This window comes from Alexandromys fortis, unplaced genomic scaffold (assembly GCF_014885135.2).
Source record: "Alexandromys fortis isolate MF-2015 unplaced genomic scaffold, M_Fortis_MF-2015_v1.1 scaffold_110, whole genome shotgun sequence".
NCBI lineage: Eukaryota > Metazoa > Chordata > Mammalia > Rodentia > Cricetidae > Alexandromys > Alexandromys fortis.
Genome location: NW_026068014.1, coordinates 4,767,295 through 4,785,712, shown reverse-complemented (window position 1 = coordinate 4,785,712; position 18,418 = coordinate 4,767,295). Strand labels below are relative to the sequence as shown.

The window sequence follows — 18,418 nt, the reverse complement described above, 5'->3', positions numbered from 1 at the left end:
GGTGAGCATATTAAATTGTTACAACTAAGAAAGTCAACGATTCTTGGAAATGTCTTTTAGTTTTCCTTTTCCAATGATTATGGTCTTATTTTTCTCTAAAATGACTGTCAACAAAAACAAAGCCAAAGAGTGCACACCTTTAATCTCAGGGAGGGGCAGCAGATCTCTGAGAATTCAAGGCCAGCCTGAGGCTAGCCAGGGCTACATAGTCAGACCCTATCTCAAAAACAAACAAAAATCAAGCAAGCAAGCAAGCAAACAAAACCTACAAGCTCAGATTTCATTAAAAACTGCAAAAGACTCAAATACAAAATTGAATTAAAATCATACTTAGTATAGAAAATCTTAGAAACACTGCTACCTCAGGATTATATATTTAGTTTACCTAAAGCTTATATAAAACTAAGAGAAAATTCACTGTCAAATAACTGCATGCAACAGTTTATGCTTCTGAAACATTTAAAGGCAAAAAAAAAAAAAAGGTTCCGTTTAGAACAAACATTAGCCTTGTGTACGACAAATGAACTAACTGTCATCTTCTGAGTTCCTACTGACTCTGAGCGTGCAACTGGTCTGTGACAGAACCATTCTTCCTTGGGCAAGTTCAAGTGATCTTCACCTCCTCACTCCCGTCCCACACAGTCCTACTATACACAGCGCTCCCCTGACATTCTGTCACTATCCCCACACTCCACTTAGACAAACTTCCTTATTCAAGTCTACCAGGAAAACAAGACTATGTAATGGGTCTGTGTAGTTATATTCACACAGGAGATACACTGGAAATATATGCCTACTCCAGTGCATAAAATCTTCATTTGAAGCCTAACAAATCATTCATGCACTACCTTGAATAACTGTGCATGGTGCTAGATGGAACCCAGAACACTGGGTGTGAAGGCAGGTGCTTTAGCAGAGTGCATTATGCTGCATATGGGCTTTATGCAATCATTTGTATAGTGAAAGACAAAAGCCTCTTATCAAATACTAATAAAAACTATATCTTCCTCTAAGTGTATAAAACACTACTTAAACACCAGGCATTGTGTCAAGTTTCATTAGTATCCAGGTTAGAATGTAGTAAATCCCAATCTACCCAGTCATAAAAAGCTTAAACTTAAAAAGAAGCTTCCCCTATATTTAGGACAAAATGACAAATAAGTCAGTCCTTGAGAAACAACATATTCAATTAGTAATGATTAGTGCACACTATAGTATACCAGTTTCACAGGAACTGGGACATCGAGCAGGTATGAAATATTCCAGTGAAGCTTCCTTCATGTGACATGTTTTGAATGTGTCTGCCTTAGCATATTAGCTAAGTGTCCTCAACCCACTCTTTCTTTTTTCTTTTTTTAAACAAAGGCAGTCTTGATGAGAAAGTTAAAATTTCTCATGAGCAGCAATTAGCATTTTCTTGGCCATACTGTATCACAATCATAAATACACACGGTTATCCCTATTGAGCACTGTTCACTTTTTATACCCACGAGCACCAAAATCACAATTTTAAAATGTGAAAGTCTTTCAGGTTTTTGGACAAGAAAATAAACAATAATTTATAAAGCTCGTTTCTAGTTCATAGATTGGAACATCGCCATCCCTAATGTTTTTAAAATTCAAATTTTCAATGACATTTGTTTTATTTTAACGAAGAACTCTGAGCATAAGTTTCTGAGAAATTTTTCAAAAGGCATCTAATTTTCCAATTCAGTGACGCACAATATGATGAGCTTAACATAACTCCAAGGCTGCAATGCACACGGTGCTCTACATCATGCAGGCTCTATAGAAACTGTTCAGCACTCAAAGGTTTACGCTGAAGAAATGCAATTCATTAAATCACACATCAGAGTCTGTAACTGATACATCATCAAGAGACCCAACTGGACTCCTTTTTCAGTTCCTCTATGGCTCATTATTAATCTCGCTTTCCGTGTTCCTTTGACTCCCCTTCCCCCCTCCAGTTTCTGTTTTTGAGACAGAGTATCCATACAATTCATGCTGACTTTTAGGATTCAAGCATGTACTAGTACGCATGGCTTCCTTTACTTTTAATTTTCTTTGAGTGATAAGATTTGGCTATAATCAAAAAACAAAACACAGCAAATTAAAACTGCCCATAAGGTTTACTTTTGGAAGAATAATCTCCAAACTACTTCACTGTAATTCCCAGATACCTGTAACTAATAAGCCACAAAGTAAATACTCAGTGTCCCTCACAAGAAACTCCTGGCACAGAAACACCCTGGATTTCTGATTTGACAATTTGCATACACATAATGAGATATCCTGGGGATGGAACTAAAGCCTAAACGTGAAATTCATTTATTTAATGCATACCTTATACATACTAACTGAATGTAATCTTATACAATATTTTAAATAATTTTGTGGATGAAACAAAAGTTCATGTTGATACTGAAAAGTTTCACATTTCAGATTTCCACAGTAAATGCTCAAACTATAGCCAGAGCACAGCTTTCAAGTTTTCAAATAGGAAGACTTAAGAAGACTGAGTCAGAGGCAATATTCTTGCTTAAAAGCAGACTAACAGAAAGTAAAGAGGAAGCTCTCTGCACATCTAAAGAGAACATACCTAAAAGATGAAATACATCAAAAGCAGATAGGACATAACATTGCAAGAAAGAAGGCATGTCCATCATCCAGATATCCCTAAGACCTACACAAACTGAAAGATGCCATTAACAGTTTAGAGCACTTAGCAAAAACAACTGATTTTCTTCAGAATCTCATTAGGTATTAAATTAATAAATAAACTGCATATATCCAGCAGCTTCACATTAAGACATGAAATCAACACTGCCTAAGAGTACAAGTGACTCATTCAAGGTTTTAACAAAACAGCCCATAGCACATGGAATTAGTGGTAATAAAGAGGGGACACTTCCCAGAAGAATGAACTGTTATTTAATAAACAAAGTAAAAGAAAACAAAACCCTAATAGTACTGTCCCAAAAAAAGAAATAAAACACTAGCTAGTTCAAGGGGATCTGCAAGAAAATGCTGTATTTATAGACGGGGATAGAGAAGTTCATAAAGCTAGAAAGAAAAAGTTCAATCCAGAGGTGAACCTGGGAAATCAGTATGGAAGGACAAAAATCACATGACATTCACTGAAACTGAAGTATTCAAGAGACATGCAAAATAATGACCTAACAGCTGCCTTAGCACCCATGACTTTTCACATAAAGTTTACATTAAATCTTTTTGTTGTCCGGATACCTGAATCTTTTCTTCTCATTATACTGAGTATGACTTTAAGCCAGGCACCACACTCACTTCCAAGAACCTGCCTCTATCAGTTAATACCGATACTCCCCTCTATCAGTTAATACCGATACTTCAAATGGTCACCATCCCTTTTTTGTCAGAAAAACCATCCCATATGGCACAATAACCCCATCCCCACCCTCCTCAAAATACACATTTGCACCCCCTCTTGCCAACTGGCTCAAGGCCACCCCCACTATCATCACCACTAGTCCAGGTGTTTTTCAAGCTTTCACTTCCCACACATTTTCACCTCCTACAGACTTGCCCACATGAACAGGAATGACCATGAGGCTCTGACCCAAACAAATACAATAAGCATCCCATTGGCTCCACTGTTTGTTCAAGGCTGTGTAACAAGATACAGGTTGCAGGCTAAGTCCTTCATATAAAAATGCATATCGTTGGCCACCTCTAAAAAGCAACACAAAGGCAGAGCAGGATGGACACAGAGGTCATACTATCCTTGAAATCAGAATCAAGCTACTCCCCCCCCCCCCCACTTCTCCCTCTCCCTTTTTCCAAGCTACTCTTATGTCCTGAACTTAATGAATCCTTTGAGAGAATCATAATAGATCCTTCCAGAGTAAGGGCTTTAGGAAAAACCAGAGAAATTACAATGTCTCTACTATCTCTAGGAACAAAATGGTAGTGTTGTTTCCCTAATACTGTTAATATAAAAACAAGTTAATATCTAACCATGAATCTATTAACTTTAAAATTAAAAAACTGCTGTGTGTAATGGGGTCCACCTTTAATTCCAGTACTAGGGAGGCAGAGGCAGGCAGATCAATGTGAATTTGAGACCAGTCTGGTCTACATAATAAGTTCCAGAACAGCTAGGGCTATGCACAGAAACCCTGTCTCAAAACCCCAAATGAATAGAGGATGGAGAGACAGCGAGGTGGCTGTTCTTCCAAAGAACTAAGATTCAATTCCCAGCACCCACATGGTAGCTCACATCTGTCAGTAATTCGAGGTCTGAGGCTTCTGACACCCTCACACAGACATACTTGCAGACAAAACACCAATAAACATAAATGAACCTGTAATTGCTTCTTCTGTCTTTCCCAAAACATCCCTCAGAAAAAGCATAACAAGGACTTCAGTTATTGTTCTGAGTTTTAAACGACAACAATGTACTTTCCAAAAAAAATGCAATTTTCTTTTGAGCCAAACACACATACTTCAACAGCACACTGACTGGTTTTGTTTGAAGTACCTGGCATGTTACAGATGTGTTACAATTATTTAAAAGAACAAATGAAGAAAAGACACCTATTCACACATTCATTTTGTAATCATCACTACTGCTGACTATGAACCTACCACCAGAGTCAATTACTTCACTGAATACCAGGGAGAAGCAAAATCAGTTATGAACCCAGTCCTCAAATATGACTCCTGACCTGTCTAGTCAAAGACTATCAGATTTCTCACGAATGCCTGGGTATTCTATTTAGATAAAAAAAAAAAAAAAAAAAAAAAAAAAAAAAAAACACCATAATACAGTAAGATTTGGTGATAAATTTCAAAGGACTCCCAATGTTAAGAAATCCAGACTCAATATGGCAAATAAAATATGGAAATGGGTAAATTTCTAAAATTTGTTGGTTTTATAATAAGAGCTTGAGAGATGATCAGTGTGGTGGTTTGAATGCAACTGGTCCCCCTATCTTACAGGATTTTTTAAAAATGATACAAGGTTTCAAGTGATTAGGTATCCTAAAAAGCTTAAAATCCATTAAAGCCAGCGAATTTTTCACTCTACCGCTCTAAAAGCAATCAATTAAAAAGGTTTCAATGACTATGGAAGAAAGTTTCTGATCTGTGCACAGAACAGCAATAAACAAATGAAAGAAGGCCACCAATTGACAAAGGTCATTTTTCTCTTATTTCTGTAGTATTGAGAATGAACACAGGTCCCAGGTTTTTCCACGCATGCTAAGCAAGGGGCCTAAAACTGACTGATCTGTGTCCAGCCTGGGCGGTGGTGGCACACGCCTTTAATCTCAGCACTTGGGTGCCAGAGATAGGTGGATCTCTGTGAGTTTGAGGCCAGCCTGGTCTAGAAGTGCTAGTTCCAGGACAGGCTCCAAAACTACAGAGAAAGCCTGACTTAAAAAAAAAAAAAAAAACAACCAAAGCAAAACAACCAAACATACCAAAAAAAAAAAAAAACCCACCCCCTCAAAAAAAGAAAAGAAAACATAGAAGTCACTAAAGTGAAGGCAATGCCTCTATAAGATTATGAGTTAAGTATCAAGTGTCAGGGTTAGCAGCAACCTTGGAAATTTTTCGTACGACTCTTTGTGAAAGCACGGCAGAAGTACTTACAAAAGCTGAGAAGAGGCACTAAGTTTATGAAACAATCAGAATAAATAATAGAAATAACAAATATAAGTAATCAATAAGTAACAATCCCAAGCACTTACATTAAGCAGCAACTCATCTTTTGTTTTAAGAGGAAAATTCTTGTTTTCCTTTTCAATCTGTACATCTTCCTCTCCATCCGACAGCACTGGAGGAAGTGATACACAGGAAGAAGATGAAGATGAGGATGAAGAAGAGGAGCTTGAACTATCCGAATCCGTTTCACTGTAGAGGCAGAGTTGAAAACCTGGTTAGGTACCATCATAATTAAAATCTTGTTTCAAGTAGGAAACAATTTACTTCCTCTTGCTTGTCTAATTCAAAAGCTAACATTTCAAAAATGACTTTGTTGTTGTTTGAGACAGGGTTTCTCTTTGTAGCTCTGGCTGTCTTGGAACTCAATCCTAGACCAGGCTGACCTTGAACCAGAGATCCTCCTGCCCGCCTCCCTGGCATTAAGGGTGTGCCTCTACACTGGGTTCATTCTGTCCATTTTAAAATCCAGTGGGATGAAGAACAGTTGTGGGGAGAGGCCATTTTTGACATTGGATATATACTATTACAGACATATGGACCCTCTCTGGGCTAAGAGTGTCACATGTTATAAATCTCTATGACTGCAATTATGCACGTGACAATCAGTGACTAATGGTAACTCTACGTAAAGCACCTGTCTGAGACCACTTAATTCAATTGAGTTTATTTTCAATCATCACTTTGGGATTCTTCAAAGTTGCCATGGTGACCACTAACTCTAAAAACTTCTTTGGTTCTAGAAGATTCAAGAAACTAGTAAAACTTCCCTTTCCCTAAGGTTATAAGAGCAGTGAACTGCTGGGTAGAGATTTCTAGAGCTGCTGCCACAGCAAGAAGCTCCAGGGACACAGCTTTTGTCACCAAAGTGGCATGGGCTTTTCCATGAGACAGCTGCCTTTACTCCTATAAATACAATGTCTCACTACACTAGACTTGGGAGGAACTGTTTCTTGTGGGCTTGTTACTGGTGTACTACCTGAGATCAAGACACGTCTGCTCATGTCTCCTCGGAAAATGTCACACAATTACCAAAAACTTGAAGTCAATGATCTGGTAAAAAATATTATTTATGCTGGACTTTAATCCCAGCAGAGGCAGGCGAATCTCTGAGTTTGAGAGGTCAGCCTGGTCTACAAAGAGTATTCCAGGACAGCCAAGAATACACTGAGAAACCTCAGTGACTCAAAAAACAAAAACAAAACAGTAAACAAACCATTGTCTACCTAGCACAAAGGCAAAGAGTTGCATTTTTTTTCAATTTTTTTTTTTCATTTCTTCAAACATTTGAACCCTCTGCCACAAAAGATCAGAAACCATTTCCCAGCACTAAGCTCTGCTATGCTTCTCTTCCAGTCTGGCTCCTGATCAGCCTCTTGTTATCAGTCTCCCAGCAGCTCAGGCTCTCATTACAAGATGACCACCATCTTAGACCTTCGACTCCAGTTCAGCTCCCTCCTCAACTTTTAGCACCTCTCCCTCAACTGGTAACTGTGGAATGTGGGGGCCAGCCATGACAATCTAAATCTGGGCAGGTCACCCAAAGAAAGTTCTTTACTTCCAACCATTATCACCTGGGACTCTGGCCATGGATGAACTGAAATGGAGTCTGGGGTCTCAATAGTTTACCCTGAGACAAGGCCTGGCTGCAGGTGGAACCGCAGGCCAAGACTGCCCAACCCCCAACCAAGAGCAGACCATTCAAAGAAAATGCCTGACATTCCAAGAGCTGTAGACAGACACCTGCCAGCACACCTCAACAGGACACCCCTAGACAAATGTCAGCCAATCAGGGGTCCTGCACCTCAAAGACCCCTAACCCCCGCCTCTACTACTATAAAAACCCTATTTTAATTGAGCTCGGGGCTCTCCGGTCAATCCAATACTTTGGACCTGATTAAAATAAAGGCTCTTTGCTTTTACATATGGGATTCGGTCTCCTTGTTGGCTTTTGTGGGGACCCCACGGATTTGGGCATAACAGAAACCACTCTTCCTGGTCTCAGTCAGTGGTTTTTCTAAAAATGCCACATCTCCCCATCATGTGCCTATCCTGTCCACCTCTCAGAACCCCCTCCCCATGTGGTCAAGGTATTTGGAAAACATTCTATATTTTGGATCTTCCATCAAGAAGAGCACAGAGAGTAAATTTCTCTGGGAAGCATAGCGCCCCAAATACCAAGAAACTGGTGCGCAATTTTTAACATTATCAAGCAGCTATGAGAGGAGCAAGGTGGTGGGCGCGTGTACAACCCTGCACTTGGGAGGAGAGGTAGAAGTTCACCACCATCCTCGCAGGCTACAGTGTGAGACCTTTTCTGGAAGAGAAGTCAACTTTGAAACATACAGCAATCCTTTTCCTGACCGCCAACTCTCAGGATTTGAAAAAAGTGGACTCGATGAAAAAAAAAAAGTGGCAATTCCAAACTGAAACAAAATTCATGTCGTAACTCTGAAGTACACGGTGAACAGGTTACTCCTTCTACTTGTGCCTTTGCGGACTGTCAAGTCGGGAAAGGACGTGGGAACTCCTGTAACTGGGCAGACACCCCTGGGAAGGCGATGCTGCCAGCCGGGGTACCGGATCCCGGAGCGCACGTGCGCACCCAGCATCAGCAGCACCGCCCCGCAGAGCGCGCGCGCCGACCACGACCTAGGCCCCTGCCACCACCACCGCCCCCCGGTCCTGGCAGCCCCGGGGCGCGCGTGCACTCGACCTGTCCGAATCCGAGTCCGAATCCGACGAGTCCGAGGCCTGCAGGGCTGGCGGCGGCTCCGCGGCGTCCGGGCCGGTGACACAGGCCTCGCTTAGGGCCGGCCGGTCGAGCTGCGGCGGGTTTCCGTCGGCGTCGGCGCCCGGGGCTGGCGGCTGCTCCCCTGCCGGCGGGGCCCGCTCCGCCTGCTCGGCTTCCCGGGGCTCCTCAGGTGCCGCTGGTGCCGCGGGCCCCTGGCCGGAGCTGCCGAACTTGAGCGTCTGCAGCTGCGCGGCGGCCTCCACCACCTCCATGGCGCCGCGCGGGCCTCCTCGGCGAACGGGTTCGCCTCCGCGGCGGGGGCTGCGGCGGCGGGGACAGCAGCGGCGGCACCAAAACTCGCGCGTCTCTCAGGTAACTGCACGCGGAGGGGATGGGCACGCCCCCGGCGCAAGCGCGGGACTTCCGTAAGGCGGGTGACGTCACGCGTCGAGAGGCGGGTTCCGGGAGCTGGAGGGTGTAAGTACTTAGACAGCTTGGCTTCCGCGCGGTCCTAAGTCCGCCGGTTTCCATCTCTGCTTCTCATCAACTGGCGCTAAAGCTAGGATTTCCAGGCATAGGTATGAACCAAGGATTATAGCATTAGTTTCTGTACATAACAATCTTCGCCAGAGAGTCTTGAAAAGACACACTTAGTGAGTTCTTGAAAGTTAAATGAACATGAAAACCACTTTACATTCTCACCATAAAAGAAAGAAAAATTACTATTTTCCTCTAAAAGGACACAGCAGCAGTGAAGGGATTTTTCTGTTTATGTTATGGTAATGTCTTTATCATACTGGATGCCACTTCAAAGAAAGGATAGGATGTAGCGTTCAAACCTGGTGTCCTCTGGACAGATAGTGAGGCACTAGAAACACGAGGGTCTTCAATCTGATGCGTCAATAATAATATTGTAACAATTTACTAGGCATGCATATTATGAAAGACTATATAAAATTTTGTTGAAATAGGAGCGGCGGCAGGGCTGCGTCCCCGGCACCCGGCCGCCCGCATGGCTAGCTTATGCCCAGAAATAATTACACGGAAACTGTATTCTTTCAAACACTGCCTGGCCCGGCTAGTTCCAGCTTCTTATTGGCTAGCTCTTACATATTGTTCTAACCCATGTCTAATATTCTATGTAGCCCACGAGCTGGCTTACCAGGGAGGATCTTAACCTGCGTCTGTCTGGAGTGGGAGAATCATGGCGACTCCTCCTCTAACCTTCTTTCTCCCAGAATTCTCTTCTGTATACTCCGCCTACCTAATTTTCTATCCAATAAAATGGGCCAAGGCAGTTTCTTTATTAATAAGAAACCACTCCCACATCAAAATTTTATATATTATTTACCGGCAATTTCTTGTGGCGTTCCATAGTAGATTCTCAGTTAAATTAAAGGAAGATGGAACCCAGACATCCCTACAATTCAGTAGAAATTTTAAAAACAGAGGGAAATCTCTAAGAGATAATTGAGGTACAGCATTGAAGATTCAAGAGCACAACAATGGGAAGTCATGATTGGTGGGCTGTGTTCCTACCATTTTCTTCTTAAAATATCCAACCTGTTGTAACTAAATCTCAGTTTTCTTATCTGTAAAATGCAGACAAAAATACTATCTCATTTAGTCTATGGAACATTAAATATGGTTGTATGGAGAAGAATAACTTGTCTAACATGCATTCAGTGTGCAGAAATTCCTTCAACGTTCATCAAAACATGGATTTATGAATAAGATGTATCATTGGCAATGATTAATATTGAAGATATATACAGCTGAATTTTAGAAGGAAAATTTTACTCAGAATAATCCTCTAGAAAGAAAAAAATGTCATATTTTTTCAGAAATTAGATATTGGCAGTCTAAACTAGGGTTTAAGTTAATAAGGTAGAGTAAATGGCAATTCAAAATATTGACCTAGGAAAGAACAAAAAAGTTGGTATCATCAGCCTAGTGGTGGTGGCGCACGCCTTTAATCCCAGCACTCGGGAGGTAGAGGTGGGCGGATATCTGTGAGTTCGAGGCCAGCCTGGTCTACAAGAGGTAGTTCCAGGACAGGCTCCAAAGCTACACAGAAACCCTGTCTTGGAAAAAAACAAACAAGCAAAGTTGGCATTGTTTTAAAAACTGGAGAGGTTGGAAAAGGCTAATGAGTGTGTGAACCTGAGTCTGAGGAAAAACAGCACAGCCGACTGAGAAAGGCAGAAGGAAGGTAAACGTAGGAGACTGCCATTCACTAGAGAGGTCAGGACGGTTCCAGAACTCATCTGTGCCATCCAGGCTGGTGTCCTTAGCATCGGTGAGCAATGCACACTCTGTAACCTGTGTGTGCAGGAAGATGGAGGACACAAGGTGATGAATTCATGGTTCAGTTGGAAAGATAAGTGGCAAAGCAAGGTACTCATACCTGTAGTAGAGGAAGGGACTGTAGAAGCACATACTATGGCAGAGAGATGCAGAGATGGGGAAACTGAGACTAGAGAAGAAGTATTCAGTCCGGGAAATACTGTGACAGGAAGATTCATTGGAGCCAGAAACCTGGCTCAGGCATCTGTGAAGATCCTTGTTACAAGATCACTTTGACATTGCTGGCCTCAGGGATTTCCAGAAAACAAGACCTCTTCTACAAAGATGCAACTTTCTTGACCCTTAGAAGAACAGCTTCAACCTGTCTCTGTGAAGCCACCGTTTTGTAACTGACCCCATCAAATTCAAAAGTAAGAAAAGGGAGAGAGGATCACAGAGCCTGGGCGTGGTCTCCAGGTGGGGCTTGGCTAATCTGTAGCTTACACATCTGACTGTATGAGCCTTTCTGGCCTTCCAGTGTCCTGTGCAGTGCTGGAGAGTGACCACAGGACCTCAGATAGTTGCTTAACTCATTTATTCTACCGCTGAGCCATGCGCCCAGCCTTACACTGGCCATCTTGTCAGACCAGGAGAAAATGGGTAAGTTCCTATCAGTGCCTAAGATCATCTTTGACAGAAATGGAAATCAAGTGAAGAATTGGCCCCCAGGATAGGTGGGGAGCTCCAGAATCTCCCAATACCCACCCAGTATTGCAGACTGCTTTCCCACGAAATTGGTGGTGAAATAGATCTTTAAAGAGATCCATGGAGGCCGGGTGATGGTGGCGCACGCCTTTAATCCCAGCACTCGGGAGGCAGAGGCAGGCGGATCTCTGTGAGTTCGAGACCAGCCTGGTCTACAGAGCTAGTTCCAGGACAGGCTCCAAAGCCACAGAGAAACCCTGTCTCGAAAAACCAAATAATAATAATAATAATAATAATAATAATAATAATAATAATAAATAAAGAGATCCATGGCTATGTTAATCTGGGATAATTTAACAAGGGAGAATTGAAAAGAAACAGTTTCCTGCTTCAAGTCCTAGATATTTGCACTAACATTTAAAAAAAAATCTGAATGTCCAGCTTGGGTTTCAGGCTCCGTGTGATCTAGATGCTACTTCTCTTATTTTCATCTTCCACTTCCCCCGCTCCTTGTGCCCCATGGTTTCTGGTTGGGAAGCCCTTCAGCCTAGCAGATTTATTCTCCACATATGACCAAATTTTGCCTTTGTTGCTATCTCTTCTCTGCATAATAACAAGAATTGGTTACTCAATTTATCCAGGTAAATGGAACATTCCAGAAGATATGACTGGTCTTTCAGCCTTACTACTCAAGTATCAGTCACTGCCTAAATTATTGCTTATTATTTTCTACCAAATCGTGCTTATCTTCAAGTTATACATATGAAATTATATATTATTTTTATATTTATTATTCTTTATTGTCTCCTTTCTGCTTAAGAATGAAGTCTCATGAATCTAAGAACTTCTTGTCCACATTATAACAAATATTATGAAGATCTTTTTGGGGGGTAGCCTTATGAGACAGGATTTCTCTGAGTAATAATCATGGCTATCCTGAAAATTGTTTTGTAGACCAGGTTGGTCTTAAACTCACAGAAATCTGCTTGCCTGTACCTCCCAAATGCTGAAATTGAAGGCATGAACTACCATGCCTGGCATTTTAAAAATGTCTGTCTTGTGTGTGCACATGTATGCAGGCAGCTGCCTACGGAAAATGTGAAAGAACCCATTCTCTTCTCCCACTGTGGATTCTGGGCATTGGACTCAACTCAACAGGCTTGACAACAAGGGAGTTTACCCACTGTGTCATCTTTCCAGTCCCCAAAAGACTTTTGAATGGAAGAATGAAAGAGAAACATAAAATGTTGTTAGCTAATCACAGTAAGAACAATGGCTCACAGATAACACCAGAGAGCAGACCACAGTCAGCCATTCACATTAAATTAATAAAGCAGTATCTAAGAAGGCCACTATTGCTGATAAAAACAAAACAAAACAAAACAACAACAAAAAAAAACTCTCTAGTTTCTGATAGGGACAGTCTGGGTTTTAGTAAAAGAGTAGCTATCTGTACCTGTGCCTGTCTTTGAAATAGGGTCACTCTTTCATAATTAATACTTTTTCTAGGTGCTTGAATGTTTCAAAATGTCCTGAATTTACCTCCAATACTTCTGGAAATTTCCTGACTACTGCATTACTTCTAATAGCTGCTAAACTTAGCCTGAAGTGCTTAGCCCAAAGGCTAACTCTAACTTTTTAGAGTCTGAGTACCTGACAGTAAAATTTAGAGAAGAGAATTTTTCTTGTGTTGAATTACAGGTCAAAGACCAAATCCTGTTTCAAAATGACACATTTTTTTAATATGTGAAAATAAAATTTAGGAAAACAATTTATCAGATATGCCATTCTTTCTACACTGTTTAGACTGAAAAATTACATTATAAAGAAAACAAACACAGGCAAAACAACCCTAACTAGTTTTAAAGGCCATTTTCCTGCACTGTGTATGTTGCTGTTCAAAATGTAGAAGGAGGTTGGCACTTGTCCCAGGACACTGCTAGAACCTTGGGTCTTGCCCCAGACCTTCTGCCTTAAATCTGCCTTTTAATTGCATATGGTGGCTCCTGCCTGTAATCCCAGCACTCGCTGGGACAGTAAAGAAGGAACATCCCAGGGAGGAGTCTAAGAGGGCAGGAGCACCCTAGCGAGTTTAAGGCTGGTTATTGTAGCCTTGGTAAGTGACTACTTCAAAACCAAAAACCAGGGCTAGGGAAGTAGCTCAATCAATAAAGGGCTTGCTCATGCAAGTATGAAGGTCCAAGTGCCATCCCTGAAACCCACCTAAAAATAAAAAATAAAAAAACAAACTAGATGAGAAGGAAAGAAAGAAAGAAAGAAAAGAAGAAAGAAAGAAAGAAAGAAAGAAAGAAAGAAAGAAAGAAAGAAAGAAAGAGAAGATGAAGGAAGTAAAAAGGAAGAGAGAGAAAGAACAACTGGCCATCAAGTCTGGTGTCATGCACATTAATGACTTCTCTGAGGAGGATATAGACAGACCTTGTGCTTGCTTGCCAGGCAGCCTAGCTCTGAGCAGTAAGGTCTAGGCTAGCAAGAATCACCGTCCAATAAAGAAGACCATGCCCATGCGGTGAGGAGAACAGGGCTCTGAAAGTTTTACTGTTAGCTAACACACGTACTTGGTTAGCTACAAGCTCCTCAATATCCCACGTCCAAAGTGCTGAGCATCTCTGGCTCGTGCTTCTCCTTTGGTCCCTATTCTGACAGTGAGCCCACTGCCTTCTAGTCAGTCACCATGTGCAAAGTCCCAGCCTCGCAAATATGCTTTGCTCTGAGCCACTTGTTTTCTCTGCCTGCTATTTAGTCATTCAGTCAGCCAATCAACAAATTCTTTTGGAGTGTAACCTAGACACTGGAATGGCTGTGACTAAGTAAATCAAAAAGCTCATGTGCTCCCAGAATCACAAAAAAATGTCATTCTGCCCCAAACAGTCTATAACCGATTCCCTCATGGATTGCCCTTAGGGCCCTTAGATGGCTGGCGTCAGCTGTTTTGTGCAGGCTCATTCATGTCAGTGCAGGACAGACAGCCTGTGTTTCCCACAGATGCAACAAGGATCCATGAATGCAGTGAAGTGTTTCAGGAACCTGATAAGGAGGAGATAAAAAAGGTTGAGGTTCCAGACTCCCTGTGTACTTTGGAGTTCTAGTAAGACTTCATTTGCATCAAGCATTTAATCTCAAAAGTACAAGAGCATGAACAAGTTCGTGTCTGAGTCCGTAGCTAGACGTTTCATGTGATCTGGTTTCAATTTCCATTGTTTTTGAAGTCAGAAACATTTGGTGATGACACTGATTGCTTCCTGTCCACTTCAGTGTGTATAGGGACATGAGTAAACACGTCTGCAGTTCAGATTGAAGCCTGTGCTGTCTTTAATGCCCATGAGAAGTTTGCTAATCCTTGTCGCCTAATGCTAAGAACAGGCTGTGTGGATGTCTTGGCAGAGTCACTGCTTGTACTTGGATGGACTCCATCACTAAGGTGAAGTCAAATTCTGATTTTTGACACAGAATAATAGAGTAGGGGAAAGTGAGGCATGAGTGTCAGTGTTTTTCCCCCCAAGCAGTTTACTGGATGTGATCACAGACTGTGTTCACAGACTTTAGGATGACCTGGAGGATGGCCTCTGGGCATGTTGAGGGGGCTGTCTTGAGCACTTTAACTAAGTGCCCAGACTCAGTCAACACAGGCTCCTAAGTGGGAGGGTCAGGGGATAAGAAGATAGGGAAGTTTAGGATGAGAATGTTGTGCACAAGCTTATTAGTATACTATTTCCAGTGGAGAGAAGGGACAGTGAGGTGACATCAGTGTCAACAGCAGGCTGGTCAAGCAATGCGCACAAAGGGAGCACAGGCCTCTTAAGACCATTGCAGACTGAGCACATAGCTGTCCAGGGACTGAGAACTCCAGTGTCTTCAGGAGGAAAAGCCAAGTTCCCAGGAACTGAAAGCTCAACTACTTCCTGATCTAGTCTCAGCCCCTGGGCAAGGACACAGGCCTGAGGCTGGTGCCACAAGGGGCAGCAGTTCCACCAGGGGTACTCAAGGCCTTGGCCTAGGTGGCTGGACAACCACTGAGGATGAGAGACAGAGAGATATACCATGCAGAAAGAGCTTGGGTGTCGTGTTTATTTAGTGGGTTATGGAGGAGGAAGGAAAGGGGAGAGAAGAGAGAGAGGCAGAAGCTGCTACTTCAGAAGAAGGGCTGACAGAGAGGAGAGAGAGAAAGAGAAGGGGGGAGGGAGGGAGAGGCTGAAGAGAAGGCAGGAGATTTGCTTGCTTCACTGAAAGGAGTGGGGGAGTTTGGGAGTGGGCGCTTGTCTCTTAAAGGGGCCGGGTACCCAGGTGTTAGACCAGGCCAGCAGATTACAATACTAGGTTTCTTTTGTCTTTCCATCAAGGTCTCTGAAAACTTTACATGGTGGTAGCTCTCAATCAGTTCCCATCTCATGTTTTCACAGAAAGGTTGCCACTCTGTTCCTAAAACTGAGCAGTAACTCACTGAGGGCTCACGGGCTAAGTGTTTGCTTCCTTTTCAGAGAGCCAGAGCTCAGTTTCTTTCACCCTACTCCAGGCAGCTCACAGCTACCTGTAATTCTAGCTCCAGGGGATCTGATGCTCTCCTGTGACATCCCAGAGCACCTCTATGCATGTACACATACACACAGATGCACGCACGCACACACACATACATACACACACTCACGCACACCTCTATGCATGTACACATACACACACATGCACGCACACACACATGCATACACACACGCACACCTCTATGCATGTACACATACACACACATGCACGCACACACACATACATACACGCACGCTCACCATGCACACACATGCACACGCACGCACTAAACTTAAAAAAAAAAAAAGGAGTAGCTCGCTAACTTCCTGCTCTCCTCTAACACCCAGAGAGTGGCACGGGACTCATCTGGTGAGCTTGAAGCAAACAGTTGAACGTGTTGGCCAGGTACGTGTGGGCACTTCTTAAGCTGTGTCCTTGCGGGTCCCCTCCATTGTGTTATATGACACTAACAAGTGCACATACGTGACAGCGATCTTGTGTGCCTGCCACTGTTCTAAGCGTTGCATTAAGTTCACTTCTCTCAAGTGGGGCTGTGGTGGCACACGCCTTTAATCCCAGCACTCAGAAGGCAGAGGCAGGTGGATCTCTGTGAGTTTGAGTCCAGCCTGGTCTACAAGAGCTAGTTCCAGGGCAAGCGCCAAAGCTCAAAGAGACCCTGTCTTGAAAATACACCAAAAAAAAAAATGTCTACTTCTCTCCACAAATATTAGCTAGATAGAATTATTATCTCTATTTTATGAATAAGGAAGCTGAAACTTAAGAAGGCTTAATTAGCTTTAATTAGTGTTACAAGATTACATAGCCGGAAAAGATTTTTGAATATTCCTTCAGAGGAATCTTAAGAATTCTAACCAGTAGGATGAGTAGGTAGAGAAGTCTGGCTAATCTCAAAAAGGCCATTTTGCTTCAGATCTAAAAATCATGTTTTCCAGTCAAGTCATGGTGATTGTCTCTTCCTCCTCCTGTTCGTCCTCTTGTGTGTACATACATGTGTGTTCTTGTCTGGGTGTTCGGAGAGGATGCAAACAAAGGCAAGAGGACAACTTCAGGCATGGTCCACCTTGTCATGTGAAGCAGGGTCCCGATAGATCACTCAGGGTGGCTCAGACTTGCCGTCCTCCTGCTTCAGCATCCCGAGTAACTGGAATTACAAATTTGTGTACTAGCTCTATGCAGTTTTATCAATAATTAAGGCAATTCCCCCTTTCATGCGCTCCTGAATCTTACTTCTAGATTGCTCTGTACTCCAGTGGGAAACAGTTACATGGTATTTATTGGAAACTCCAGAAACTACCACTGCTGACCAGACGTCATGAAGACAAAACTACATACAAAATGAATTTTTCAGTGTTAAACGTGAACACCTCCTCACTGTAGAAACAAATGGCCCATGTGAATGAACCATTTTCCGAGGAGGATATTCTGAGCTAGCACTGCCCATTGAAATCTCTGCATGTATGGGAATGGTCTATACCCGTTATTGGTCAAGGAAGAACCCACCAGCCACACTTAACTCCTGAGAACTTGAAAAGTGGCTGAAAAATGAAAAAAAAAATTTACTGCTACTTAATATTAATGAGCTTCAATTTACATGTTCCCCCAGGGGAGGTATGAAGAGTCTATACCCACACAAGGATCTGGTGCAGACCTGTGCAGGTTCTGTGCACGCTGCCTCAGTCTCGGTGACCTCATAGGAGCTTCGATCATGTAGACTTAGAGGGCCTTGTTTTCTTGGTGTCCTCCATCTACTCTGACTATTACACTCTTTCTACCTTCCTCTTCCACAGGGTTCCCTGAGCCCTAAGTGAAATTCTGTAGATCAATTCCCATCTTCCTGAGAATCTGCCAAATCCTAGCACTTGGGTGGCAGAGGCAGGTGAATCTTTGAGGCCAGCCTGGACTACAGAGTAAGTTCCAGGACAACCAGTTGTATGTAGAAAGACCCTGTCTCAAAAGAACAAAAACAAAACACTGATTTCCATAATGGCCCAACAAGTTTGCGTTCCCACCAGCAATGGAGGAGTGCCACATCCTCACCAGCCATTATGGGAATTGATCTACTATTGACTGAGTTTTTTGTCCTGCCCAGTTCCCGCAGTCCTTAAGCTCCAAAGAAACACACAGAGGTCTACATTAATTATAAACTGATTGGCCTATTAGCTCAGGCTTCAGCCACATGGCTTGGTACCTTTTACAGTAAGGCAGTCACATCTTGCATCCTCTGCATCTGGGTCACGACTGCAGACTGAAACGTCCCTCTTCTCAGAATTCTCATCACCCTGCCTATACTTTCTGCCTAACTACTGGCCAATTAGTGTTTTATTAAAAATAATACAAGTGACAGATTAAAAGACAGTTGTCTCACAGCACCTCCTACCTTTTTAAAACAAGAATTCTGAATCTAATATCTTTTGTTTAGCTTTTTGCCTGACCATTATC

General features: G+C 42.6%; 1 protein-coding gene across 1 annotated transcript in view; it reads right to left on the bottom strand.

Moving 5' to 3' along the window:
• The window catches only part of Naf1 (nuclear assembly factor 1 ribonucleoprotein), a 35,200-nt gene extending 26,357 nt beyond the window's left edge, over positions 1–8,843 (bottom strand). The window contains exons 1-2 of the mRNA XM_050162236.1: positions 8,417–8,843; positions 5,730–5,892 (exon numbers count right to left, since the gene is read on the bottom strand). Of these exons, the coding sequence (XP_050018193.1) occupies positions 5,730–5,892; positions 8,417–8,706 (453 nt within the window). The 5' untranslated portion in view covers positions 8,707–8,843. The remainder of the gene's footprint in view (positions 1–5,729; positions 5,893–8,416) is intronic.
• Positions 8,844–18,418: the final 9,575 nt, after the last annotated feature.